General features: G+C 38.6%; 9 protein-coding genes across 10 annotated transcripts; 2 read left to right on the top strand and 7 right to left on the bottom strand.

The window, feature by feature from the left end:
- The first annotated feature begins 107 nt into the window (after positions 1 to 107).
- LOC132261813 (molybdenum cofactor sulfurase 3) lies at positions 108 to 3,181 on the top strand. The gene is made up of 3 exons (XM_059760803.1): positions 108 to 804; positions 862 to 2,039; positions 2,099 to 3,181. Exons 1-3 carry the CDS (start codon positions 732 to 734, stop codon positions 3,179 to 3,181), a joined length of 2,334 nt encoding a protein of 777 aa, XP_059616786.1. The 5' UTR covers positions 108 to 731.
- Position 3,182: 1 nt separating this feature from the next.
- On the bottom strand, positions 3,183 to 3,773 carry LOC132261814 (migration and invasion enhancer 1). Of its 2 annotated transcripts, none has more exons than XM_059760805.1 (3): positions 3,576 to 3,773; positions 3,411 to 3,508; positions 3,183 to 3,346 (listed from the first exon to the last, which is right to left on the bottom strand). In XM_059760805.1, the coding sequence occupies exons 1-3, from the start codon at positions 3,692 to 3,694 to the stop codon at positions 3,183 to 3,185; spliced, it is 381 nt and encodes a 126-aa protein (XP_059616788.1). In that variant the 5' UTR covers positions 3,695 to 3,773. The 2 variants fall into 2 exon arrangements, with proteins under 2 accessions (XP_059616788.1, XP_059616789.1); XM_059760806.1 differs by having other exon boundaries at positions 3,582 to 3,773.
- Positions 3,774 to 3,784: 11 nt separating this feature from the next.
- LOC132262422 (cystathionine beta-synthase) lies at positions 3,785 to 8,819 on the bottom strand. Its single transcript, XM_059761693.1, has 9 exons — positions 8,710 to 8,819; positions 8,288 to 8,438; positions 7,954 to 8,060; positions 7,510 to 7,893; positions 6,427 to 7,260; positions 5,761 to 5,884; positions 5,571 to 5,680; positions 4,067 to 5,281; positions 3,785 to 4,004 (listed from the first exon to the last, which is right to left on the bottom strand). Exons 2-9 carry the CDS (start codon positions 8,419 to 8,421, stop codon positions 3,892 to 3,894), a joined length of 3,021 nt encoding a protein of 1,006 aa, XP_059617676.1. The 5' UTR covers positions 8,422 to 8,438; positions 8,710 to 8,819; the 3' UTR covers positions 3,785 to 3,891.
- A 196-nt stretch (positions 8,820 to 9,015) lies between these two features.
- LOC132263497 (microsomal glutathione S-transferase 1-like) lies at positions 9,016 to 9,671 on the bottom strand. The gene is made up of 3 exons (XM_059763280.1): positions 9,527 to 9,671; positions 9,380 to 9,459; positions 9,016 to 9,318 (listed from the first exon to the last, which is right to left on the bottom strand). Exons 1-3 carry the CDS (start codon positions 9,653 to 9,655, stop codon positions 9,075 to 9,077), a joined length of 453 nt encoding a protein of 150 aa, XP_059619263.1. The 5' UTR covers positions 9,656 to 9,671; the 3' UTR covers positions 9,016 to 9,074.
- A 103-nt stretch (positions 9,672 to 9,774) lies between these two features.
- Positions 9,775 to 10,740, bottom strand: LOC132263496 (microsomal glutathione S-transferase 1-like). The gene is made up of 3 exons (XM_059763279.1): positions 10,510 to 10,740; positions 10,298 to 10,377; positions 9,775 to 10,239 (listed from the first exon to the last, which is right to left on the bottom strand). Exons 1-3 carry the CDS (start codon positions 10,639 to 10,641, stop codon positions 9,996 to 9,998), a joined length of 456 nt encoding a protein of 151 aa, XP_059619262.1. The 5' UTR covers positions 10,642 to 10,740; the 3' UTR covers positions 9,775 to 9,995.
- Positions 10,741 to 11,223: 483 nt separating this feature from the next.
- Positions 11,224 to 12,745, bottom strand: LOC132262421 (uncharacterized). Its single transcript, XM_059761692.1, has 6 exons — positions 12,524 to 12,745; positions 12,361 to 12,449; positions 12,059 to 12,296; positions 11,984 to 11,987; positions 11,664 to 11,821; positions 11,224 to 11,601 (listed from the first exon to the last, which is right to left on the bottom strand). Exons 1-6 carry the CDS (start codon positions 12,653 to 12,655, stop codon positions 11,272 to 11,274), a joined length of 951 nt encoding a protein of 316 aa, XP_059617675.1. The 5' UTR covers positions 12,656 to 12,745; the 3' UTR covers positions 11,224 to 11,271.
- Positions 12,746 to 12,852: 107 nt separating this feature from the next.
- On the bottom strand, positions 12,853 to 14,432 carry LOC132261896 (microsomal glutathione S-transferase 1-like). The gene is made up of 2 exons (XM_059760925.1): positions 13,751 to 14,432; positions 12,853 to 13,678 (listed from the first exon to the last, which is right to left on the bottom strand). The coding sequence occupies exons 1-2, from the start codon at positions 13,892 to 13,894 to the stop codon at positions 13,352 to 13,354; spliced, it is 471 nt and encodes a 156-aa protein (XP_059616908.1). The 5' UTR covers positions 13,895 to 14,432; the 3' UTR covers positions 12,853 to 13,351.
- A 21-nt stretch (positions 14,433 to 14,453) lies between these two features.
- LOC132262418 (uncharacterized) lies at positions 14,454 to 15,927 on the bottom strand. Its single transcript, XM_059761691.1, has 4 exons — positions 15,664 to 15,927; positions 15,160 to 15,217; positions 14,923 to 15,096; positions 14,454 to 14,844 (listed from the first exon to the last, which is right to left on the bottom strand). The coding sequence occupies exons 1-4, from the start codon at positions 15,925 to 15,927 to the stop codon at positions 14,456 to 14,458; spliced, it is 885 nt and encodes a 294-aa protein (XP_059617674.1). The 3' UTR covers positions 14,454 to 14,455.
- Positions 15,928 to 18,681: 2,754 nt separating this feature from the next.
- Positions 18,682 to 20,992, top strand: LOC132262346 (lipid storage droplets surface-binding protein 2). Its single transcript, XM_059761600.1, has 3 exons — positions 18,682 to 19,204; positions 19,831 to 20,268; positions 20,380 to 20,992. The coding sequence occupies exons 1-3, from the start codon at positions 18,973 to 18,975 to the stop codon at positions 20,655 to 20,657; spliced, it is 948 nt and encodes a 315-aa protein (XP_059617583.1). The 5' UTR covers positions 18,682 to 18,972; the 3' UTR covers positions 20,658 to 20,992.
- The last annotated feature ends 4,582 nt before the right edge of the window (positions 20,993 to 25,574 follow it).

Raw genomic sequence — 25,574 nt, 5'->3', positions numbered from 1 at the left:
CTCGGAGCTATATTGTAATCTATTATCTCCATAGAAAAGCCAAAAACCTTGATAATGTACATACGTTATCTGTTTCCATGTTTAGGTTAATCTTATCTGAAAAAGAAATCTGTCGTAAATTTAACCCTTCACTTCATGAATGTTTTTAATTCATTGCTTACTATAAGTGTGCAGTACACCGCAATAAATAAACATATCAACAAAAGGTGTAAACACAATTTTTTTATGTAATATTAAAAAATTTGCTTAACCCATGAAATGTACATTCATTGCTTTAACTTGTTTTTCTTCGTCCAGTTTGGCTATGCAACGCAAGATGCAACGTTTTATTTCTTGATCATAACATAATTATGTAATATATAGAGAAAATGCCTTGAAAATGTTTCAAAAATTATTATCGCTTCGTGTGCTGAGCTTTCGTACATTTTCGTTTCATTTTCAGTGTGTTAGTCGACTTCCAATTCAACTAAAAGTTTTGGTGAACTCCAACACTAGCATTAAAAGTATTTCATTCGAGTCTCGTATGGTTTGCCACTGGAAAACAAGTCAGTATTTTCTGAGATACCGCGGGAGAAGGAATAAAAGCAATACTAACATATGATCTCAAGGGGAGTGAAAAGTCTATTTTGCAGTGTGTTTTCGATTATTTGCGGCAATCTTAAAATCGAGAGTCATCATAATTATACTTGATTACGTCACGCGAGTGGTATTAGATAGTGAAACTCTCGAGAATGACTGCCCTTGGAGAGGAATATTCCGCTGAGGAATGGCACAACATTTCCTGTGAATTTCAGCGAATAAAAGGTACATCATTGTATGTGGATAGGATGATTTTCTAAAAAGTATTTCTTTGCATTCCAGATGAACATTACTTGGATCATGCTGGAGCAACTCTCTATTCGGAGCATCAATTGCAGGCATGCTTCGAAGACTTACGTAGTAATCTCTATTGCAATCCACACACTAGTAAATCTACAGAGGATCTTATTGATCAAGTGAGATACAGAGTTTTGGAGCATTTCAACACAGATTCCTCCAAATATCATGTAATCTTCACGTCTGGAACCACAGCAGCACTGAAAATGGTAGCAGAAACCTTTGACTTTGATGGGGAGAAATCGCAATTCCGATATTTGAGAGACAGCCACACATCAGTGCTCGGAATGAGAGAATTGGTGAAAACACAGCAAATAATTCCCATGGAGAAAGAGGATCTTTTAGCCATATCAGAGAGAAGAACTCCTTGTCGTCTCCCTTCTAGCAACTCAAACTCTCTCATCGTGTTTCCCGCTCAATGTAATTTCAACGGCTTTAAATATCCTCTGGAAACAATTGAGTGTTTTCAGCATAGAAGTCTTCCCAGTGATATGAAGGACAGTGAGTGGTTTGTGTGTCTCGATGCTGCAAGTTTCGTCTCAACGAACTATCTTGATCTTCAGAAGTACAGTCCTGATTTTGTGTGCATCTCATTCTACAAAATTTTCGGTTATCCAACCGGATTGGGAGCTCTTTTGGCGAGCAAAAGGGTAGAGAATGCCCTCAAAAAGCGTTACTACGGCGGAGGAACTGTGAAAATTGCAATGAGTCAGATAAATTTCCACGAGAAACGTGATTGCCTGCATGAGAGATTCGAGGATGGCACAATATCCTTCATATCCATCATTTCTCTTCTGCACGGCTTCAATACTCTAAAGCGACTGATTCCTAGCAATGCAGAAGAAGGCACAATGCAAAGAATTTCTAGATATACTTTCAACCTTGCCAAATACCTCAGAGATCGTCTGGTGAATATGAAACATTCTTCTGGAGGAAGTGTCGTTAAATTATACAGTGACTCAGACTACAATTCATCCCAATCTCAAGGAGGAATTGTGAACTTTAACATCCTTCACAGCGATGGATCTTTCGTGGGTTTTGCGGAATTTGCCTGTATGGCTTCAATTTATAACATCATTATAAGGACTGGATGTTTCTGCAATCCTGGGGCGTGTCAAAGGCACATGAAGCTCACTAACGAGGATGTAAAGGAACACTATAAGGTACTTTGTGTTATATTCTAATATTGAATAACATTTTTATAGTGATTTTAACATTTCAGGCAGGTCACATTTGTGGCGATGCGTATGACTTGATCAACGGTATTCCAACTGGATCTATCAGAGTGTCTTTTGGCTATATGACTACGAAGACCAATGTCGATGCCCTCATAAACATGATCGAAAACTGCTACTGTCGTCCACATAAAAGATCTGTTGAACTGGGAATGATTTCGCACATGTACAAGAGATATCCAATGAAAGCTAATGATATCAAGCTGGAGATGATCTGTGTGTATCCTATAAAGTCCTGTGGAGCTTTCAAAGTATTCGACAAGTGGCCACTAACTCCTTGTGGCCTGAAATACGACAGAGAGTGGATGATCGTGACAGAGAAGGGTGTCGCTCTCACGCAGAAAAACAACACCAAAATGTGTCTCATAAGACCAGTAATTGACCAGGAGAGAGGCAAAATGACCCTCCACTTTCCCGAGATGGAATGCATTGATGTGGAGTTGAGCATTGACGAAGACAATAGTGAAATAATGCAAGATTCGAGTTTGTGTCAGAGTAAAGTGTGTGGTGATCGGATTAAGGGATACGATTGTGGTGAGAAAGTTGCTCAGTGGTTGGAAAATGCCCTCGATTTGCTTGGAGTGCGTCTCATTAGGAAGGTCAGTTCTGAAAAGCGCTTCTTTCGCAAAAATGGTACCACCAACGATCTTCCAGAGATATCACTAGCGAATCAAGCACAGTTCTTGCTCATCAATACCACATCAGTTTCCTGGTTGATGGACAAAGTGACTGATTGGGATGACCAAGTGGATAGAGAAGGTCTTCTGCCGAATGTCGTTGACCGCTTTCGCGGAAATATCGTGATAAAATCATCTAAAAGCATGGAAGAGGGAGCATGGAAAATGATTAGAATTGGTCCAAATCTCTTCAAAGTTGACGGTCAATGTACAAGATGCCAGATGATCTGCATTGACCAACAAACAGGAGAGAAGACAACTGAGCCACTGAGAACAATTGCCAGAGAATTCGAAGGAAAGATGAAATTCGGAATCTACCTATCGCAGATGAATGATTTTACTAAGAATTTACACGTCCTAAGCTGCAATGATAAAGTAGAAATTACTGAGTGAACTACTGCAGAACACAGTCTGTAATTGGCTGTTGCCGAACATTTCCTAGAGGCTCTCCTTCGGCTGCTTTCTGGACACTCTGCGCTACATCATTGAAGTCGGGAAAGGCCAGTGATGACAATTTTGAGTGCACGGGCTTCTCATTTATCTGCACTTCGAATGAACCTGAAACACAGAAGCTCTGCTTTAGGAATGAATTAAGCATTCCTATTTTATTTATCAATTACACCTTGTCTTCCCCTTTTGCACTGAAACTCAACTTCAGGGACCAACTTTAGGACTACGCCTCGTAATTCCTCGCATTGTGCTTCATAGTTGCAGTAGCCACTATAAATAAGTAGGGGAAAATATTGTGATTAGTGATAAAATGATAAATAAATAAAATTCTTTCTACCAATACTCCACATTAACTTGTACTTTGTCCATAAGAGTCTCGTATTGTTGAATGAATCCGTCAGAATGGGTAGAATGAGCAGTCAAATTCACGTGCGCATTGCGCCCATTAGCAATCATCTGTTAAATTTCATATGTATAGTAGTTGAAAATTCTACTGCGTCTACGGAGTTTCATGACAGAACTGTCCATTAAATAATTGCGCAAGAATTTATATTTTATTCTTCTGCTTTATTCACGCATTATAATTTGTCAAAATCATATCAATACATAACAAGGAATGCTATAATTTGTAAAATATGTATCAGTTATAAGATTTATTCCAATTTATTTCTATCGTTGTCATGATTGGATATGTAGGCCAAAAATTCAGATCTTGTGATGATTTTCTCTACTACTTCTTTTGGCTTCGAGCATTGCACTGGAACAGCTGTAAAATAAATAATAAATTTTCTATTTCACCTAAACCTGAACTGCAAGTTTTTCATTCACCTCTGGTTACAATGACGAAGGGCTCCTTTTCCAGAATGCTAGATAAAAGCCCCAAGTTGGTTTCATATGTAACTCTTCGGAAGGTTTTGTTGAGAGCTTTCGCAACAGGATCATCTTTAGCCACGCCAGCTCCAAGTTTCACAATCAGTGTTTCCAGAGTTACCATTCCCAGAAGATAGTCTTCGTCAGAAACTACAGGCAGTTGATCAAGTCCTTGCTCTTTCAGGACATTAATGGCTTCCTGGCAAGTTTGATTTGATTTCAGAGTGATCAAGTCATTTGTCGGCACTTCGTCCACATGGTTACTCCACCACCAGTGCTCGTGAGTGTTTTCTAGAGGAAGGAATCCTCTAACTTGCATCCAATTGTCAGACACGAACTTCGTCATGTAATTCCTGATGCCATCAGGCAAGATAACGACACACTTCTGCCCGGCCTGCAAGTTCTTTGCAGCTTTCAAAGCTACACTCATTGCGGATCCGCTGCTTCCGCCACAGAGAAGACCCTCTTCAGCAATGAGGCGTCTCGCCATCGGAAATGCGTCGGAATCATTGCTCTTGTACCATTCGTCGACGTGCTCATGCTTGAGAACCGTCGGAATGAAATCATAGCCAATCCCTTCGACCTCAAAGAAACTCACGTCGCTTTTGTTGAGACTTTCTGGTCGGGCAAGAATTGATCCTTCGGGATCGAAAGATACAATTTTGCACTTCGGGCAACCTTCCTTCATTGCCTTTCCGATGCCTGAAACCGTTCCTCCTGTTCCTGCTCCAGCGACAATCATATCAATATCGTTATCAAATTGCCAGAGAAGCTCAGATCCTGTGCCCTCTTTATGAGCTAGCCAATTGCTCGGATTTGAGTATTGTCCCATGATAACAGCATTGGGTATCTTCTTCTGTAGATCTTGAGACACCGCAAAAATTCCCTGTGGCGATAGATATCCAGCCTCAGTTGGAGTGCGAATGATTTCTGCGCCCAAGATTTTCAGCGTATCTACTTTTTCATTGGAATTCTTCTCTGCCATAACAATTATGCACTTGTAGCCTTTGACGGCACATGCTAGAGCTACACCGATTCCGGTATTTCCAGACGTTGGTTCAATGATTGTTGATCCTTCCTTCACAAGTCCCTTCTCTTCTGCATCCAGAACCATTCGGTAGCCAATGCGATCCTTCACGGATCCGCCAGGATTCAGAAATTCACATTTTGCATCTAAATGAAAAAAATATCAATGAAATTGTCAGCAAATTTTCCATTCTTCATATTACTTTTTAAACGGTCTAGTGAAGCTTATTCAGTTTATCTTTATAATTGGTGAATAAACATTAAAGCTTTATACACTCTATAATTACTTATGCAAAGTTTCACGTTATAGTGCAACATGACCTCTATCTAATATGTTCACTCACGATCTATCATACATACAGACTCGCAAATTATGCATCTGTACTTTATTCTAATGCGCGTTTCTTATAGTTCCTGATCCAGAATTAACACTTACACATGTCACATTTAATTCCCAGAGATTGTGGAATTTTATTGAGTTTGACCACAGGAGTAAGTCCAATAGCATGCAGAATATTCGGTAAGATCTTCTTGAGCTCAGGTTTTCTTTGCAATGTATGGAAAGGAGAAGAAACTAAATTGAAATATGTTTTGTTAAAAATAATTGCACATCACAAACGACATACAACGGGCGACTCGGAGGCTCAGCATTTGCCCACAATCGTGATTCTGTATCGGGGCTTTCGAAATTGGGATCAAGATCCCAAACTGTTTCCACATGAGGACACTTCTTTTCTGTATTCGCCATTGCTGAACACTTTCACTAGACCACTGCAGCAGTTACTTGAGATTTTTTCCTGGCGCTTGTTCTCAACTGACTGGAAATTCATGACACACACGGCTTTTATATGTGCAAACAGCACAGGAAATCCGACCAACTAGCCGCAAATGTAATAGACAATCACGTGGAAGATACCATTTTTGTAATGTGGTTTTCGAAAAAATTCAACTTCGCCCCTTTGTCACGGCGTAAGAATGTGCGTTTGTTGGGGAAGAGAATGGTCGTCCATTAGCATAATTGATATATGTATCCTTGACAGTCCTCACAACATCAATGGAAATGCATTTGAAATTGACTTTATTCATTAAATTCATATAAAATGCATGCGATCGCTTATTTCATTGGTAGGAAAACTCATTGAGAGGAGCTGGTAGTGTATGATAGCAGATCCATTCGAGTAACGATTCCAACAGGAAATTCTACACCGTCCGCATCTGAAATTTGATAAGACATTTCATGAGAATTTGATATTAAGCCAGCTGATGCAATAATATGAAGCATTGATAGTTACTCTCTACAATTACGGCGAAAGGATCGTTCTCGAGAATCCTTGAAACCAGTCCCAAATTGGTGGTTTTGCAAATCTTTCTGAACTGCTTGAAGACTGCACGATCGATTGTATCCTTGGCCTGAAGGTTAAAATTGCCCATCTTAATCATCAATTCACCAAGCGTTGCTGCTCCTTTAAGTATTCCCTTCTCATCCACGATCACGGCGTATTCAGTGTTGTTCTTCTTGAGAACTTGTACTACATCCTGAACCATATCAGTGATATTGACTTTGACTAATTCATTCAGTTTCAATCCGTCCACTCTTGTATTCCACCACCAGAAATTATGGACATTCTTTGCCTCTTTAAGTCCTCTTGCCTCGAGCCAATTGTCCGAGATAAACTTGGTCATGTAATTCCGGACACCATCTGGCAGGATGACCACGCATTTCTGACCCTTCTTCAGCTTCTTGGCAGCCTTGAGCGCCACTGCCAATGCTGTTCCACTCGATCCTCCGCAAAGCAGTCCCTCCTCGCAAATGAGCCTCCTTGCCAAAGGCATGCACTCCTTGTCATTGGACTTCATCCACAAATCCACGACGGAGCGATCCAAGACAGTGGGAACAAAGTCATATCCAATTCCTTCGACTTCGTAGAAGGACACATCCGACTTGTTCAGTTCTTCGGGCAATGATAGAATGGATCCTTCGGGATCAGCGGCAACAACAACGCAACTTGGGCATTCTTCCTTCATCTTACGCCCTATTCCGCACACCGTTCCTCCTGTTCCCGCACCGCAGACAACCATGTCCACATGACCGCCCATCTGATGGAGTATCTCAGTTGCTGTTCCATCTGAAAAGTGTACAAAGTAGCGAGTTAGAATTGAGAAGTGTGATTTCTATTTTGAGAGATAACTTTTTGCTTCATTTCTGCGTCTCTGACGAGCACAAGTGAAGCATGACATGCAAAATTGAGCATTAGTGTTTATTACACAAATAATAATATATTATTTGGCAACTGATTAACAGCTCTCTAGCACTCTCCGCGTTTGATAACAAAAAGTACTCTCTCGTCACAAAGTTATCTCTAAGCATTTCTCACCATAGTGGCTAACCGGATTGCTCGCATTGCGATACTGATCCAAGATGATTGAATCCGGAATTTCCTTTTGAAGCTTCTGTGCGACAGCAATGAGACCTTCTGGTGAATCAAAGCCTGCTTCCGTAGGCGTTCGGATGATCTTAGCTCCGAGCGCCTTCAGCGCATTCACTTTCTCATTGGACATCTTCTCCGGCATCACGATAAGGCACTTATACCCTTTAACAGCGCACGACATTGCCAAGCCTATGCCCGTATTCCCAGAAGTTGGCTCGATTATTGTGCATCCCGGCTTCAAGAGTCCCTTCTCCTCTGCATCTGCCACCATTCGGTAGCCAATGCGGTCCTTCACGGATCCGCCAGGATTAAGAAATTCACATTTCACGTCTGAAATCAAAATGCTAATGAGTTTCTTGTCGGCACGAAGAACAATTGGGTAAAACCTACACATATCGCATTCAATGCCCTCAGCTTTTGGGATATTATTCAGTTTCACGAGCGGCGTGTGTCCAATGGCATGTAGAATGTTTGGCATAATTTTGGGGCGCTCTCCACTGAAGTGATAAAAAATGTGGTGTGAGATGCATAAGAAACATGAGGTCAATATATTAAATACACTGACCTATTTTGAGCCAAAACTCAAAAAAAGTCCTCAGTGATAAATATTTTTAAGCGAAACTACGTTGGTTCTTATCACTGGAGGTGAGGTTATCGCAATATCGCGACTCTTGAACTTGATTTTGCATGCAAACTGTTCTACATATCATTGAAGATGACTTACAATTTCCATTGTGAATGAGGGCTCTCGGTTTTATCTTTGCCGACTGACCAGGTACATCTCGATGGAAGATCAGGGCGAACGAAGTCCGGCATCACCTTGTAAATGTCATTAGCTTCTTCACCGTTTATTGGCATCTTCACTTCGTGGTGTTCTGAAAAATTCCAACCAGTTTCAAAGAATTCTTACCAGTAAAGTTATATAATAATTTTAGAAATTTTAATGAGCAAGATAATGATTAAATTTCAAACGATTCTTCTGTTGATTGTAACTATTGAACGCAAAGTGTGCAAACATACGGCATCTGTCGCACAATATCTTTTTTTTTGTTGCCTCACCTTTGCAACAGCAACCAACCAATCAATCATACGCCGAATAAGAGTGATTTATGCTATACTGGGAATTTGTGGATAAGAACAACTTACAGTTGATTTGATCCAGAAATTGTAGTCACTTCCACTCTGTGTAGCACAAAGACGAAGACTAAATTTTTCCTCAAGTAAGTCTTTAGGGTTATTCGAGTTATTTAACTGGAAATAACAATTATTTTTCATCTCTCTTTCGCGTTCGTTGTATCACTCTCTTTTTGCTACATGCGCTTCGGCACAGTCACTGTATATTTGTCTCCCTTTAAAATACCATGGTGATAAATCGACCACTATATCGTCGAGACGGCATAAACTCATGGCACTCATACATAGAAAACATTCTTTATTTACTGCGCAAGTTACACATTTTAGTACAACAAGACTTAATATGAAATACTGCGTGTGAATTCATTTTTGATCCTCTAAAAGAATGCTTTCACGATAGAAAATCCCATATATGCGTTTACAAATACACCGACTAAAAATAAAATAAACCTCGTTGGTTGGGGCACCGGTGCAAAAGCGTACACGAGTGTATGAAGAATTCTTGTGATAGCAAATGCTTTTATCAGCGTCATTGCCAGCCACGGGAATGGATTTGTTAAAATGTAGGCAAAGCAGAGTGGAAGGAAGATCAGGATGTTTTCCATATCATTCATGTGAGCTCTGGAAAATAATTAAATTAATACAAAATAACGAATCGTTATTTGTGTTGAAGGAGTCATACCTTCTCATCCTCTCAATATCTTCATTAACATTAGAAACGGCTTTCGTTTGTGATTTTACGGCTTCTTTTTTGCTAAAGATCTAAAATATTCATTACACAAATGTTCATTTTTTATATAAAAGTATGAAGAGAAAATTATATACGCACCGCAAGCTTTCGTTGAAAGCCAGTCCCAATGCCAAGAAACAGCATCTTAACCATTAACACTGTTGACCAAAATGCATAAGTCCTGAAGACTGGATTAGTCGGGGAGAAAATAGTGAAGAAATCCTCCATCGCGATTACTCAAGAATCAACTATGCTCATTCGCAGACCAAGTGAAACTGACTTATCAAAGATAAAGCCGCCTTCTTCGAAATTTTATCAACACCTGATAGTCGATTACCCGAATATTTTTGCCATTCTCAAAGTTTTCTCTTCTAATATAGCATTTATTTTTTTCTCTTTACACCTTCACATTGCATCAAAATTTAACATGTATTTGCTGTGCGATTGATAAGATGTTATCAAGAACAATTGATCTTCTTAACCCCGAGTAAAGCCCGACACTTGCAAATGACGATAGCGGGATGGACCAAAAGAAGGATTTTCATGACTTTAGCTGAGCTTTTATGTTTTATATGAAAAATACAATTGTCTTGAAAGCCATGAAGAGTGTAGATCCCAGGCAGACGAAGAACGCCAATCCTCTGGCTGGTTGCGGGATCACCCAAACGGCGTAGACGAGAGTGTGCACGATCCTTGAAATCACTGCAGCCCTGAACAGATTGATGGCCAGATAAGCCTCAGGATTTGTCAAGACATAGAAAAATGCCACGAGGATGAAGGGGAAGACATTCTCCAGGTCATTGCGATGCGCCCTGAAAGCGTTGCCATAGAAAATTTATATTGTACACAAATGCGTAGTTGCAATTTTACCTTCGCACGCGTTCCACGTCAGGATCATCATACTTGACCTTCGCTTTCTGTGGACCTGCATCTTCAGGATTGGCGAAAACCTGCAAAATAAACCCCAAATACTCTATATTAAGGCGCATCCCCTCGTCAGCACTGCCATGTCATGGTTGTGATTATGATATTTCTTATCTTGATTCGTGTGTTGTGTAATATCAACTCGTCAATACATTTACCTTATTCTTGAAACGCTGACGTGCGGTCAAAAATGACATAGACAGAGTCTTCACAATAAGAATCGTGGACCAGAAAACGTAGGCTCGGAACACGTCATTGTCATAGGAAAGAAGTTCGGTGAAAGTAGCCATGATTTAACTCAAAAAATTGGGAAGAAAATTCACGAAACACACCCGGCACTTGACTATGTTTTCATACAACTGGCGTTTCCGTCAGATCTCTAAACAACATAAAGGCCAGAGCCCGTTTTATATACCATACTTGTTGAACATCACATTCGTGTTTGTGTTCATCACAGATTGTGTATTCGTGTAATAAGATGTGCTTGTGTTTCGAGATATCTTTTCTTGAATTTGAAAAGTGCAAATCATTCATTAGCTCCAAAATTGCTTGTGAAATAAATAACAATTTGTTGTAACTTCATATGATTCATATAATTGTCATGTATATATAATTCAACAATTAATGCATATATAGAATACATGCAATACATGCAATACATTTCATATCACTTTTACACTGCAAACACAATTCTAGAATTTGCATCTTATCATATAAATATTGAATATAAGATAAACATTAATTTCTTTAAATAAACATGATGAGCCGCACTTTTTATCGCACTCCAGATAATGATGTGCGATTATCAAGAAAATCATAAAGTCATGCTGTTATTGTAGGAAAGAAAAACCTTCAATGTGATAAGAGACAAGTTTTCCAATGACTTTTTATTCCACTCTAAATCCTTTTTATTCTGTGCATTAAAGGAAATACAGAATAATTTGTGTTGCCATGTACAGTGAAATTGCCAAGCATGTCCCGAATGCAATTGCACGAGTTGGCTGAGGAACGACATGAATGCTGTATACAATTGTAAATACAATCCTCGCAATTGCTCCTGTCCGGAAGAGGAGGGTTGCGAACCAGGGCGAGGGATCTGTCAAGAGATATCCGAATCCGAGCAGGATGTAAGGGTAAATATTCTCCATGTCATTACGATGAGCTCTTCTTGCACGTTCAACATCGGGGTCGTCGAATTTTATCTTAGATCCGGGTGGAGCAACAGATATGTCCTCTGGATTACTCATGGTCTGCAACATAAATGAATTTATGATGAATTTAAATGAAAGTAATCCATTTGTGACTATCTTACCCCGGTTTTCCTCCTTTGGTATGCAGTTATGATGACCATGGCAAACATTTTAACGATGAGCACCACAGACCAGAATGCAAATGTGCGGAAAAGCTCATTTTCCGGAGACAAAATATCCTTCAATTCAACCATTTCGAGAGCCTTCTCAACGGTAGCAGCTGTGATTTAATACTAACAGCACATTCCATATTTTGATTTTGCCGTCTAATAATCTTCTAACGCTTTTTGTGTATATGTTCAAGGTTATTTGATCAACTTGGGAAAAATCACCAACACACCAATGTTGAAAAATTATGCGTGTATTTTCTTATAAAACTCACTCTTCTTATACAGATAACACATGCGAGTTGTATAATCCGTTGTTTATCAAATCATACACACAACCATCCTCAGGCGAAGTGAATGAGTGTTTGTACCGCCATATAGAGAGTTATGAACAAGGGTACGCCGAAAGCTATGAATCTTGTTGGCTGAGGAACCGGACCAAAAGCGTACACCGCGGTGTGAGCAATTCTTGAGAGGGCTCCAACTCTCACGAGGTTGTTGGCGAGGAATGGAGTGGGATTGGTGAGGGTGTAGAAGAAGGCGGCCAGGATGAATGGCAGGATATTCTCCAAGTCATTTCGATGAGCCCTGTGAAGTATAAAAAGACAATTAACTACCAATAAGAGTGGAATGTATAGAAGTGTAAACAAACCTGCGCACTCTCTCCACACTTGGATCATCATACTTGGGAGCTTTGGCCTTTTTTCCTCCAAACATCAAATCCTCAGGACTGCTGAAAGCCTACAAAGTGAAAGTGTCTCATTAAATTTTCAAGAGACGTGGCTATTTCTTATCTAAACAGTGAGATCACTTACCCGGTTTTTGATTCTGAAGAATGCAGTGAGAGGAGACATCAAGAGCATTTTGAGCAGCAGAATCCCAGTCCAGAGAGCCACATTGCGGAAGACAGGATTTTCCAGGGACAGGAGATCAGCGACACTAGCCATTTTGTAATTAGAAATCTCTAAACGCTATTGATACGACAATCACACGTCTTGAGCGGAGCTGACAACCAGTGAAACTGAATGGTGTTTTCGATGCTATACACAAGGCAACACAACGATAAAGAAAATATGCTTCAACCTCTTGAGCAGATGTAGAAGTTGAAAAATACCGACCCAAATGGGTATTAGTAGAAAAGTGACACACACTGCAATTTTAGCAGAAGCTGTTTTTATTTTACAAAAATGACTTTCTTTTTGCAATGTGATTCTCTTACGTAACATTACTCTTTAGGGAATAAAATACTAACGTACAAGTCCCAGGAGAAAGCCAAATGAGTTCATTTGGTATTGAATAATACCACTAAAGCGTTACACATTACAAACACATCAAAGAGCCACTATGCTAATGTAAAATCAATGGCAATGTTGTTTCAAGTTCAAGATAGCTCACATAATTACGCACACGTAACCCATTCCATATCTCACATTTCACAAATAGTTTTACATTATATTTCGTACATAAAACAATTAAAGAACTGTGTCGGTTAATATTTTGCCACGCTATTTAACACATATTACACTTTACAGTCGTGTGAAATTTCATAATATTGAGAGTGCCAAAATTTAGGCAATATGACAGAACAGTAAATTGTGGTGGCAATTGAGCAACTTTGAAAATTAATAGCAATATTATTGGCTTTAAATAAACCAAAATCGGATAATGCACATAACTGCCATGTAAATGGTAATAAAAAAGCAAGTAAAGAAACAAATCGCACGAGCTGGCTGTCGGATCGGATAAATAGCATAAATGATAGTGTGGATAATCCTCACTGTTCCTGCAACTCTGAACAAAATGATGGCAATCATTGGGTTAGGGTTGGTGAGGACATAAATGAGTCCGATGGTGAGAAATGGCAAAATGTTTTCCATGTCATTTAAATGCGCACGACGAACTCTTTCCACCTGTTCGTCGGTTTTGAGCTCCGTCGTTTGCTTGGGCAAATCCTCGGGATTCGCAAAGGCCTTGAAGAGAATAATGGGTAAATGTGAGAATAATGTATTGAGATGAAAAGTGAAAGTGTGCCAAACACTGACCGCATTTTTCACACGAAATGTTCCTGTCAGCGGAGACATCAACAGCATCTTGATGCCTAAAATACAAGCCCACGTTACATAGGCTAAAAACACAGGATTCTCACCTGCAAGGAGGGCGTAAGGAGCTGTAGTGTTGCTCGACATTTTGGATAATTTTCACAAAGTCACGGCAGAGGAAAAGTAAGCGTCTTCACACGTTGGCTGCTCTGTAAAAACTGACCATTATTTTCAAAAGGGGAGAACTTCCACTCTGTACGACTACCCTTCGCATGAAAGCAATTGTGCGTTTCAATTATTTATTTTTCTCCATTTGCCTATTCATATTTGATATTACCTATGCCTTAACCCACATATTCATCTACGCTGTATATCAATAATCGCTCTCAAACTGTGATTTTGCAAAGGAAAAAAGTCTTCAAAAATGTTTAGAAGGTAAATTTAAATAATCTTACTCAAGTGCATTCGCACATCTTCCTACTCCACTGGTAAAGGTGGCAAATACCACACTAAAATACATATACATGCGTGAATCAATAAAAAGATATCAATTAATATTTGAGTTGATTTTAAAATACTTTCAATCACAGTCAGATATTGTACAGCAAGTGACTGTGCTAGTTTTCACTCTCAATCGAACATCATCAATCAATATGACCCGATGCATTATTTACATATGTGTGAAATATCACAGGTGATGTCCACTCTTCAGTAGAATTTATTATCGAACCATTGCCAAGTCTTGCTGTCTTCATCGTCCACGAGGTATGAATAGCAACGATTGCGATAGCGTTTGGCACATGTCACCACAGGATATTCCTCCCGGAAGCATTGCGGCCCTAGGATATTGAAGTACGTGTAACCAATTTTGTTGGAGATGAAGGTGTTGATCCTCTTCAAGCAGTAGTAAAACTCCCGGTCGCAATCACAGTGTGTTCTCGTGAAGAGACCGCCGTTTTTCAGGCCGTGCATTTGACTTCTAGCTTCAATGTAAAGCGGGCACAAGTCATGCATTTTGCAACAATTGTCCGTGGCGGCAAAGAGCCCCAACTCATTCGTTCCCTTCGCTATGTCTCCTCCTCCACACCACAGTGTCCCTATTGAGGTCATTAATAATACAGAATTAGAGCAATAATATATAGGGATTTGTGCAATGTCAAACATGCGAGACACACCTGGATAAATTGTCTTGATACGGTCTTTAAATTTATCTACAAATCCATTGGCAAATGGCAGGTTAACATCTAAACCAGTAGTTGTGGCTCTATGGGCAAAATATTTTGGCGAAATTGGCTTTGCTTTTGGTCGGAAGAAATTTGTGTTCTTTTTAATTTTGTGCAAAAATTCATCTGAAAATAATAAATTATGTACATACAAATCATTTGCAGCTGCACAGAGCAATATATTCTCACCAAAGGGATTTGGCTTTGGATAGGCGTACTGATAGATTGCTAAAGTATTTGAGGAATCCTGTAAGCAGAAGAGTATTGTGTCACATGTAAGAACGCAATAGAAATCGAAGAAAACCGGAAATGCAGAAGGTACTTAAGTATTGCTCTATGGAAATCAATGTATAACATTATGCAATTAGAACATGCCTTATAAACCCCAAAATACATTTTTGAGATGTCATATAAATTCCCATTAACCTGCCGACGCGTCATTTTCCTCGATAACAGTTTTCAAATATTAAAAAGTTACCAAGACCATGAATATGTAAAATGTTTTCCTCTTCTTTCCATAATTGTGTTGAAAGAATCACAAAGAAAACCCCCATAGTTAATGTAAAAGTATTCTTTGGCAACACTTCATTTACAGCCTTATTTACTCTATTTGGTCTTTGTGTGCTTTAGACTTAATGCAGAGAGTGGTAAAATCAATTGAGCAATAAGTATAGTGCTTCAAAAACAAATCACCTGAAGGAAAGTTGTTGAGTCGTCTGCTGACAAATTGGGAACAAAAAATGACGAGTCTTGAGTGTTCCCATTAATTTTGCGCGACACTCCAAATGGATTACTATTACTATATTGTGTAAAGTTTCTCTCATTGTCGTCACTGAAATATCCACCGCCATTCTTCGCCTCTATGATGTGCAGTAAATCAAAGAGCGTTGCTCTTATAATCGATGTACGTACAATCAACACAAGCCACACTGCACAAAATTCACTTTTCTTCGTCATTTCAGTTTGCAATCACAAAACGCTCCAACATAATTATACATCAGAGACGATTTTTTATTTGCAAAATCACTTTATGCAACCATTAACATTAATTATCAGTTGTGCAATGCTTAGCGCAAAAAAGCCGTGATAAGAGCGAGTATAAATGCTACTAAATTGCACTTTTGCAATTTTTAATGCTATTGAAGCGTTTAATCACTCCTCATGATACTTCCATATTTATTTTATTCAAAAACAAAATCACTGGAATAGAGCTGGTTTTTGTACTTTCTTCAGTATTTCACAACACCCTGAGATTGAAGATAAGAAAATAGCCGAATTTGTGTTCAGTGATCGCAAAGAAAGAAAATCACAAGATGTTTAATTGCCGAATTTTGGAACCTTTCTCTTTCACTTGAGAGCCAAGTTTCAGTTACAGTTCCCACCGAAAAACTCTTGAGAACTGACTGATGGCTAAAATGCAACTGAAGCTCACCTTGCCTTTTCTTTCGGAGCTAACTTTGAAACTCATTTTTGTACCTTTTTCCCTCTACATTGGATGGGGGAAATGCTAGCTGGTATATTAATTGTACGTGAGCGTTAAATACAATAATGTGGTGGAAAGGCATTATGCTATGCCGCATGTATTTTACAGTCGTGAAATATAATTGTCAGCTTCCCCTCAAAGCAAGTGTACTACCATCTTCCATCAGTGTATTTTCGCAGATAGAGAAGAACAGCAATTATGTTGTGCAATGTCGCACTTAGTTCATTTTGCAGTCATCTCCGTACCTCTGCAAAGCTTAGGAATTCAAGATAGTGAAATGTCAATTGATTTTTATCATCTGTATGAAGTGAACGAAAAGGATTTGCATACAAAACATACATAAATTGACTCTGATATATCAAGTTTCACCTGTCAGCAAAAACTCCTGCACAAGTAGGTTTATATGCCTACTTAAAATTGTTATGCAACATTTGCTCTTGCAGTTGAAATGTTGCTTCGGTAAAAGTTCAGGCACAAATACATATTTTCAACTACAAAAAAAGTGTTTTGGCGCCCAAAATTCCGTACATTCTTCATGTACTCAAAAAAAGTGTGAGGCAAATCCATAAGCGATTGAGGCAATATTCGATGAGAGAAATCTTGCACATACAAGAAGTTTGCATGAGCACATGTTAAATATTTATTATGTAATCCATAATTTGCCGTCTCTTAATTTCCCATCCAATGTCAGACTTTTTTCTGTACATAATATTTGCACAGAGCATTTTTTTTTACTTCACGTTCGTCATTCTTATCGCATGTGCGATGTCGGAATTCAAGGGTCATTACGATGTACATAGTATCTCATTTAAATACATAGCTATTCTTCGCGAATTCACAGATTTTGTACTCGCATCGGAAGTGTTAATAATACTTTTTTAACGACATTTTCTTGTACAATTTATACATAAATACACTCTAAGTTTGATACCTCCCAACAGCTTAATGCGAGCAAACGTCTGACTTATGTCTGTTTGATGACTGTTTATAAAATTTCCCAGTTTTTTATGGGACGGAAATTATTGAGATTCTCAGTTGAATCCAGGTATTCTTTACTTTAAATAACACCACGTTCTCTTCTCTTATTTGTACACATTCACGTTCTGCCGATCATGTATACTCAAGTGAATAATTTTATAGAGTGCGAGTAAAAGTAACGAAATCCGCGTGCTTCACTTCTGTGGTCAAAGTCCGTGTATGATTAAATTATTTTTTGTCACAAATCCCCGGTCTGAGAGTACCTAAGCAACTCATTGGGTGATACTTTTGAACTCTGGACTTAGAGAGACGCCAGTGTGGCGAGCACAAGTCATGAGTGGTGTTGGTTTGTTGTCATGCCAAGAATCTCTACTTGATGTGCGTGCTAATCGAATAACTTGCTATTTTAAGACGTCTTTGCTGGAAAAAAAACAATGATTTTAACACTCTGTGGGTACGTACTTTGGTACTGGGTAGCGTGATTGGGTGAAAAGTCACACAACTTGATAACATCAACAGGTGGAATTCCATTGTTCAGGTATTATGATGACTTTCTTCGGCGTGAATAATGTTTTGAAATGAATGTAAAGTCATGGGACACAGTCAAAAGAATCTATTTTTGGCATATTGCTCAATCATTAAATATACAAATTAATGGCGACAAATTATCAATCCATTAAATTAGAAATAATAAAAAAAAACGAAGTGCAAGAGGAACAATGTCAAGCCTAATGGTATAAATTAAAGCGTATGTTTTCGTTCGCATATTATGAAAGATTATTGCATGTATGAAGAGCTCTCGTGTTATTATTTCTGCGAGTGTTTCGATTTCTTCAGACAGTCGCGAATTGCGTCGTGTGAAACGGAAGAATTCTGGGCATTAAACCGCGGGAAAGAAGAGCCGAAGATAATGGTGTGGATTCATAAATTTGCCACATGAGAGATGATCAATTGTTTGGGGTTTTGTACGAAAGGAGACAAGAGAATTGGGACAAATGGGGAGTGCCAGTTTAGACTTTAGACTCTGGCGATAAAATTGAAAAATCCTTTGCCAGCGAATAGCCCCGATATCTCTTAATCGACACCAACACATTGGACTTTATCATTCTCCGGCCCGCCTAGACTTTTTTCTTGATCTTTTCATACAAAAGTACATAAGAGATATGGATGGGTATATATTCCATTTGAGTGGATGTAAATGGAGTTGAGTTTGAGCACACAACTTGCTATATAAACAGACTTGTTATTTTGAATTACTAATCAGTCTACGAGTCTTTTCAGTCAAGTCTGTCGTGTTGTATCGTGAGTGCAGTCACAGAGTGTTTAGAATCGTTCCCAGATGTGTGTTTGTTGAATCGCCACCTCACTTGAACAGTTGGTGTCGCCCAGTTGTGCTGAACGGTCAAACTTGGCAATTGTGTGCTATCGCGTACGAGGAACAATATAACTATCATCTCAACGGCAAATCAGTGAAAGTGATTGGAATATTACTTTGACCCCAATCGTAATTGGAAGTAATTTTGAGAGGGACAAAAGCCAAAATGAGTCAAAGCGCAGAAAATTCATCCACGAGCACCATCACCACCCAATCCAATGGAACATCGAAGCATCACCAGGACAAATCCGATGCATCATCGGAGACAGAGAGTTTAATGGCCATGAACGAGAATCAGAGTCTTCTGCCGCATTTGGAGTCATTTGATCGCATGATGAAACTTCCGGTTGTGGAAGCCGCATGGAATCAGAGTCAAGATGTCTATGGAAAGGTCAAAGGTATGATGAAATTAGATGAAACTTATGACAAATTCTCACCACTTTCCGAAAACAAATTGATATTATCAACTTTGTGACCCGTTTGATCCCAAGAGTTCAATTGATTACTTAAATAGAGTCCGATCACGAGAAAACAAGAGCTCATCGACAGTGAAATGTGCACAAAATGTTGCAAAATAGAATTCACACTGCTTTTGATTTTTTCCTTCAAATTGTGCTGGGAAAAAATAATGGTAGAAGTGCGTCCCAAAAAATGTTCTGGCGATAAAAATAACCTACATTTTGGACTTTGTATTCAGAAAACCTTTCCCCCTTGTGAATGTTCATCAAATGATAAGTGGATGGTAACACTTATCGCATTTCATACACTTTTTTCCACTGATCTATACAAGAAAGAATGTGTATATGTGTAGTCATAACTTTTTTGCGCTCTTCTCATTGTATTTTCCTTGAAATGACGATTATATACGCAAATATCACCACACAAATGCCAACCAGAGAGAGAACAGCTTTAACTTACTATCACGAGATATATAATTAAAGTACATTGAATGTAAATTTGTCTTAGGAAAGAAGGGGAAAAAATGAAGTCACTAAATCACAGTCTATTGTTGGCTTTTTTGCAGGTTCCAACGCAATGTTTAATTGGGCCTTTAATACGGCCGAGGATGCTCTTCGCGGTGCCATTCACATAACAGCTCCATTTGTACAGAAGTTCGATCGTCCAATTCATCTTGTTGACCAGACACTCGTCAGGGGAATTGACAAGCTCGAAGTGAAGGCACCAATCATCAAAGAGCCACCCCAGGAAATCTACAATCAGGCCAAGTCAAAGGTGATCGAACGAGTGCAGCCTCATCTCAATAAAGTGTGCTCACTTCGGAGTGCTGGTCAGCAAAAGGCAGCATCGCTCAAGGAGTTATCATGGGCCAAAGCCAACGAGGTTCTCGCCACGCAGTATGGAAGCATGGCAGTGTCAGGAGTTGATACCACAGCCACTCTAGCTGAGCGCCTCTTGGATTACTACTTCCCCAGGGCGGAAAGTGACGTTGAAGATGATAACGGTAGGTTTCCATCACAGCATGACAAACATGCACCAGACAAAAAATATTTGCTCGCCACTATTTGCTGGGTTAATGCGTGTGATTAACCTCTTATTGTTTTTTTCGCAATAGCTCCAATTGCGGCTACGGAAGATCCTGTACTCCACACCGTCCAGACAGTCGGACGTCTGTCGAACAAAATTGCCAGGAGAGTGTACCGCACTGTGTCCCGTCAGGTGAAGCAGCTGAAGAAGGAAGATGTCCATGAGTACGTGGCATCGCTCATTGCTGTGCTCCGCCTAACGCAGTATTTGAATTTCATCAACGAGAAGATGACATCGATACAGAATGCTGCGAGCACAAGTAAGGCCAGCAATGGCCAGCAAAAGATGATAAAAGATAAGGAGTAGGAAATGAAAAGAAGAGACATACGGAGTCACCTTTAGTACTAAGCATCACAGAAACTTATAATTTTGTCTGACAAACGTGATCTTAACTTGAAACAGTGAATAGATGTGAATAAGTATAATTTGCAACCAATGAGTTAGAGGGGGTATTCCACTAGATTGTTACATACTTTCAAGTATATAAATACATATACTATAGCGATAAGATTTTTTGTATTTGCTACAAACTAGCGTCAAAGTCATCATAGTTCCTAAGACTATTTGAATAAAATGTGAAAACATCTTTATAAGTTATTATAAATGGAAAATAAAAGTTTGAGATAAGCATTTAGAGCAAAGCAAGCACAATTATTCAGTTGTGTCATACATACCTACGGCTTACGCAACTCCTTGCCAACCTTTGGACTGTGTATAAGTACAGAAATTGACGATTAATTTTCATACACAAGCGCACAGCTCATTCTAAACAGACGATCATACTCAAATATCACCGATAGTGTGTAATCTCAAAGGAATAAGCTGTGTTTTCCTCTCAGTATTTGACGTTCTCATTTAATGTTAGTGCGATAAGGAATTCTCCGGATGAGCTTTCATAGACGACTCCAGTATTATCTAAATTACAGAATGATTAATTCAATGTATAACTGATTAGTCTGAGACTTTTTATTTCACTTTGTCTAATACCTCAAGCATATGTTCATAGCGTACCAACACTCATCAATTTGAGACTTGTATCTTTGCCTTTGCCATGACCGAATCACGCCACTCTGTTGAACTTTATATCGCGCTGCTTTGTAATGAACAATTCTGGCCGATAAGCTTGATAAGGCTGCGTTAAGTCATTTTAGAGAGGCTCATGTTCACACATCCAATCAGCACATTGCTAAAGTCACATTTCCAATCTTCAGTGTAATCTTGAGATCATTTCAGAAAGCACAATCCATATTCACCAAAATGTCTGTTGAAAGCGTTTAACTATGAATCTAAACCACAAAAATTCTGAATTCCAAATGCAATTTGAATGGAACTCCTTATTTCGCTACATATTATACATAGTAATTGATATCTCTGTCATTTCACATACTTTTAGGCGCACCGGAAAGAAAGATTGTTGTCTTGGCTCTAGCAAAAGCTCAAGAAGAAAGTGAAATGCTTGAGAAGTCATCATCCAGTCATATGCAACTTGATACATATTTAAAATCTCTCTATGTGACTTGTACATCAAATTAATTTGCATTCTAATTCAATACTTTTATATATATATATATAGATATAGTGAGAAAGTTCTCAGTATTGTGAAATTATTCTTGTTCCAGAACAATAAAATTCACCTTTTGTAAAATATTGAGATATTTAGAAGAGGAAAATAATTTTCTGACACATTTGTAATACCTTTAGGGTAGTAATTGCTATGAATTATGTATATTTTGTCGTTGCGAACGTTTTCTTCAAAAGAATTGCCTGCAGGATTTTCTCATTCTCCTTTGATGATGTCTTCTCCGCGCCTCGAAGAGGCGAAAATACTCTTGCTGGTGTGTGGCATTTTTCTTCCTTTTGTCCACACCGTCCACGCTCCTCAACTACACCTCTAATGTGGCCTTCCACCGATGTGCCACATTATAATTGAGCTCAAAATCAAAGAATACCAGACGGCATGAGGGAACTGAAAAGGCGAAGAAATGAATCGAGACTAATTTTTATAGATTCGACATGGATAGCTTTAAGATTTCAACTATGAAATTAAAGTGGCTTTATTGTGTTATTTCTGTGAAGATGAGTTGGGTTACGTGAGTAAAAACAGCCAAGTGTGAATGTGAGAGGGGCAACTGGTCTTGAAAATAGCAGGAAAGACCGTTTCTTTGGCTCCTTATTCAGGGAAATGTCTGAGCGGGAACGCAATGTATGATAACCGAAATTATTGAAATAAATCATAGAGAGTTCTTAGAATTATCCGTAAATACTTTGATTACCTTCTAGCGAAGAGATGAGGAGAAAAGCCAGACGAGAAGTGATACCGAAAGTAAAATGGACGGAGAAAATTAAAATCATCTGTATGAGATTAAATTTATATAGAGCCACAAACATTCTATTCTTGCTCTTCAGTTCATCACACTGAAAATAAAATTATGTGAAAAGTAACAAAGCCTATGATAGTCATTTGGCAGAGTGTGATAAAAGTCTTCTGTAATTAATTGATTCTCCGTGTTTCATAAATACGGATTTACTTTTTAATCTCGAAACCAGAGTAACCACTTAAGTTAAAATCCTTCGAGGGGGTTTCAATTTTGTGACTGAGATAAGAGAGTGATTCTTCAGTTGAAGTTACGGGCGAACTGGTTTATTCTGTCTCGAGTGTTATCATTCTTTGATGTAATTCGGTCGGAAATTCCTTTTTGCCAACAATGCGAATCACCTGTGTTGAGTGCAATCTTCGTTCGATTTTCAAACACTATTAAGTGGAAATTGAATCAATTTAATAGCGCTGCTGATTGCTAATCAATAGATTGCGAGGTTGAATATGCGAAACACCTTTCTTGAAGGGCCGCTGCGTCTGCTGGGAATTCCGCTGCAAATTCGCGAAGCAGCGAGAGAAAAAGACCCAGTGAAGGTGAAGTGTGTTCAGTGACTGGAATCGGACCCTTTGATTGATAAAAAGTCAGGCACATTTAGCCAATTTGTTTAATTATGCCAGATTTTTATCTTTAATACTTTTTAATGTAAATCGCTGCGTCTCTTCTTTTGATGTTTCACGATTTTACCGACGTACATAATAATTAATTGCTCCACACGGTATTAGTGCGCGCGAGTGAGTGTTATTCCTTTTTATACGCTGCTACTGCTGCGCCTCGAAGACCAGTTTTTATCTTTCTTTCATTCTTTCTTAAGAGATGAGTGAAGACACTAAAAGAGGATTATACCGGTCGCCCAGCACACAAAGTGGGGGATGTGGCAGAGTTGATTCAAGAAAACACTTTTTTCACCACATTCAATCCCTATATCGCTCTCCTCATTTCACATCCCATAAGCTATTATGCTGTAACATGTGAATATGGCATAAATGTATGATAGAATTAAAGCCTTAAAATGAATATGAGATTCTCTTGCCCACTGGCGGCGGAGGAAGTGGACAGCAATGAGTGAATAGCGGAGAATGAAAAAAAAATTCTAAAAATCAACACCCAAGATATTCAAATTTATTGGTCTGGTTGAGGAATTTTTATGGAAATTCCAATGGTTTTCCGGTAGATTGTGTCAATGAGCAATGAAATGACTTCTAATTTGTCAATAAAAATCTCAATCTTATACCATAAAATGTTGCACAGTAATTGCAAAATAATCATGTTTCACTGACCATCGCACAACACGACGTAATCCATATATTTGTAAAGGCGTGTGTGATTTTCTAAAGGGACAAGCTACCCGCTCCTAAACACACCCCAAAAAAATCCTCACAAGGTCCACTTTCTTCATTTTTCTTCCTCTTCTCTTACAATGTTGCACGCGGCTTTTACATGTATTTGGCCGTGTCTAACACGTTTTTTCTCTCTACTTCTGAATGCCTTTCATTCCTAAATGCATTTTTTTGTGTCCTACATTCGTTTCGCTGGAAGGATGAATAGTTTGAGGAAATGAATTATACAATTTTGTCAAGCGTATTTGAGATCGTTTGAGATTGGACGCAAAAATGCTTGAGTGAATCTCAAAAGGACTAAAGCTATATCAATGAAAATTGGATTGTTTTGCTAGCTCTCATAACGTTGTAATCCTTCTTTTCATCCTTCCTCGAAAAACATATAGGTAAAGAATACGTTTCTTGAGAATTATGTGGTCCTGGCATACTCAACATCCCATGAATTCAGTGGAAATATTGTAAGACATCGCTTGCGATGCTGTAGTTAAACCATAATTCTTGTTTTTTTGTTGCATTAAATTGTAATTGAGGCATGATGAAAAAATTAAAACAGTGAAATATGCAATTTGACCCAAATTTTTTAGTTAAATATTAAATAAAGAAAGTCTTTTGAAATCGCAAATCGTAATGAGACTAATTAGACTGAGAATATACAATTCTTTTTCGCTGCTCCGTACAAAATTGTGTGTGCGAGCTCTATGCGAAGGTCTGCTTGGCTCTTTTTCTGTGCACTTTAAGCTTAAAAATAAATGCTTTTTGTTGGTGTTGTACTCAGAAACTCACAATGATCTGGTTGTTTGTGTAAGTTATACTGCCACTTAAAAGATCTTGAGATACCTCCTCATGTCTTAAGAAGAGCTCCTTAAGGGAGATTTTAGATCAAATAGAGGCGTTTCAATTGTCTTTTTTCTTGCACCGTCAAATTGTGTTTAGACAATTTCTCTTTGCTCTTATCATTTTCTGTTCCACTTTATTTTATCTCACTGGGATGAATTCTAATCATCACCGAGGCGATGCTAGCTTTATTTCTCTTTTACACTCAGCCTCCGTCCGGATCAAATTAAACTCACCAGTTGATGCTTTGCGGCTCCTTCTATCGGATGGGTAAAAAGCGAGTGTTCTCTGAAGAAGCGGATTAAAAATCCAATGAATAACATTAATACCTTATCAAATCCATTTACGGACACCATATCTTAAGAAATTAATTACCATGCCAAGTTTTTTCCGAGGTAATTGGAAAACTGGTTATGCGTATTAGCGACATGCCGCTTTGGGTGTTCATTTGTAAATTCATCACAAAAATTTCTGTATGGCTCTTTTCATGATTTCTCCACTCTCCTAACTTCTCTATCGCACAAATGTAACACACATCTTCCTACTAGAATATGCAAACAGTGGCACTCTAAATGTAAATTCACTCCTCGGAAAATATTTGCGAAATATTTTTATTCACCTCCTTTTTATATTCAAATTATCTTTGCCATGTGGAATTTCGTAGTTGCTCTCTA

The sequence above is a fragment of the Phlebotomus argentipes genome, unplaced genomic scaffold (genome assembly GCF_947086385.1).
Source record: "Phlebotomus argentipes unplaced genomic scaffold, Phlebotomus argentipes genome assembly contig_15, whole genome shotgun sequence".
In the NCBI taxonomy this organism is placed as follows: Eukaryota; Metazoa; Arthropoda; class Insecta; order Diptera; family Psychodidae; genus Phlebotomus; species Phlebotomus argentipes.
This window is presented reverse-complemented; position numbering and strand designations above follow the sequence as displayed.

Excerpts from the sequence above, each read along its gene's own strand:
- LOC132261813 (XM_059760803.1), top strand. The coding sequence starts at position 732 with ATGACTGCCCTTGGAGAGGAATATTCCGCTGAGGAATGGCACAACATT. Across the intron at positions 805-861 it reads TGAATTTCAGCGAATAAAAG|ATGAACATTACTTGGATCAT; the intron begins GTACATCATTGT and ends TTTGCATTCCAG. Across the intron at positions 2,040-2,098 it reads ATGTAAAGGAACACTATAAG|GCAGGTCACATTTGTGGCGA; the intron begins GTACTTTGTGTT and ends TTAACATTTCAG.
- LOC132261814 (XM_059760805.1), bottom strand. The coding sequence starts at position 3,694 with ATGATTGCTAATGGGCGCAATGCGCACGTGAATTTGACTGCTCATTCT. Across the intron at positions 3,509-3,575 it reads CAAGTTAATGTGGAGTATTG|TGGCTACTGCAACTATGAAG; the intron begins GTAGAAAGAATT and ends ACTTATTTATAG. Across the intron at positions 3,347-3,410 it reads GTGCAAAAGGGGAAGACAAG|GTTCATTCGAAGTGCAGATA; the intron begins GTGTAATTGATA and ends TCTGTGTTTCAG.
- LOC132262422 (XM_059761693.1), bottom strand. The coding sequence starts at position 8,421 with ATGCCAATAAACGGTGAAGAAGCTAATGACATTTACAAGGTGATGCCG. Across the intron at positions 8,061-8,287 it reads CCTCATTCACAATGGAAATT|TGGAGAGCGCCCCAAAATTA; the intron begins GTAAGTCATCTT and ends TTATCACTTCAG. Across the intron at positions 7,261-7,509 it reads CAATCCGGTTAGCCACTATG|ATGGAACAGCAACTGAGATA; the intron begins GTGAGAAATGCT and ends TACACTTTTCAG.
- LOC132263497 (XM_059763280.1), bottom strand. The coding sequence starts at position 9,655 with ATGGAGGATTTCTTCACTATTTTCTCCCCGACTAATCCAGTCTTCAGG. Across the intron at positions 9,460-9,526 it reads GCTTTCAACGAAAGCTTGCG|ATCTTTAGCAAAAAAGAAGC; the intron begins GTGCGTATATAA and ends TGAATATTTTAG. Across the intron at positions 9,319-9,379 it reads GATATTGAGAGGATGAGAAG|AGCTCACATGAATGATATGG; the intron begins GTATGACTCCTT and ends ATTATTTTCCAG.
- LOC132263496 (XM_059763279.1), bottom strand. The coding sequence starts at position 10,641 with ATGGCTACTTTCACCGAACTTCTTTCCTATGACAATGACGTGTTCCGA. Across the intron at positions 10,378-10,509 it reads GTCAGCGTTTCAAGAATAAG|GTTTTCGCCAATCCTGAAGA; the intron begins GTAAATGTATTG and ends TTTATTTTGCAG. Across the intron at positions 10,240-10,297 it reads GACGTGGAACGCGTGCGAAG|GGCGCATCGCAATGACCTGG; the intron begins GTAAAATTGCAA and ends CAACGCTTTCAG.
- LOC132262421 (XM_059761692.1), bottom strand. The coding sequence starts at position 12,655 with ATGGCTAGTGTCGCTGATCTCCTGTCCCTGGAAAATCCTGTCTTCCGC. Across the intron at positions 12,450-12,523 it reads TCTTCAGAATCAAAAACCGG|GCTTTCAGCAGTCCTGAGGA; the intron begins GTAAGTGATCTC and ends TTCACTTTGTAG. Across the intron at positions 11,602-11,663 it reads ACCAAAGGAGGAAAACCGGG|ACCATGAGTAATCCAGAGGA; the intron begins GTAAGATAGTCA and ends TTTATGTTGCAG.
- LOC132261896 (XM_059760925.1), bottom strand. The coding sequence starts at position 13,894 with ATGTCGAGCAACACTACAGCTCCTTACGCCCTCCTTGCAGGTGAGAAT. Across the intron at positions 13,679-13,750 it reads CATTTCGTGTGAAAAATGCG|GCCTTTGCGAATCCCGAGGA; the intron begins GTCAGTGTTTGG and ends ATTCTCTTCAAG.
- LOC132262418 (XM_059761691.1), bottom strand. The coding sequence starts at position 15,927 with ATGACGAAGAAAAGTGAATTTTGTGCAGTGTGGCTTGTGTTGATTGTA. Across the intron at positions 15,097-15,159 it reads TCCAAAGCCAAATCCCTTTG|ATGAATTTTTGCACAAAATT; the intron begins GTGAGAATATAT and ends TATTATTTTCAG. Across the intron at positions 14,845-14,922 it reads TATCAAGACAATTTATCCAG|GGACACTGTGGTGTGGAGGA; the intron begins GTGTGTCTCGCA and ends TGACCTCAATAG.
- LOC132262346 (XM_059761600.1), top strand. The coding sequence starts at position 18,973 with ATGAGTCAAAGCGCAGAAAATTCATCCACGAGCACCATCACCACCCAA. Across the intron at positions 19,205-19,830 it reads TGTCTATGGAAAGGTCAAAG|GTTCCAACGCAATGTTTAAT; the intron begins GTATGATGAAAT and ends GCTTTTTTGCAG. Across the intron at positions 20,269-20,379 it reads TGACGTTGAAGATGATAACG|CTCCAATTGCGGCTACGGAA; the intron begins GTAGGTTTCCAT and ends TTTTCGCAATAG.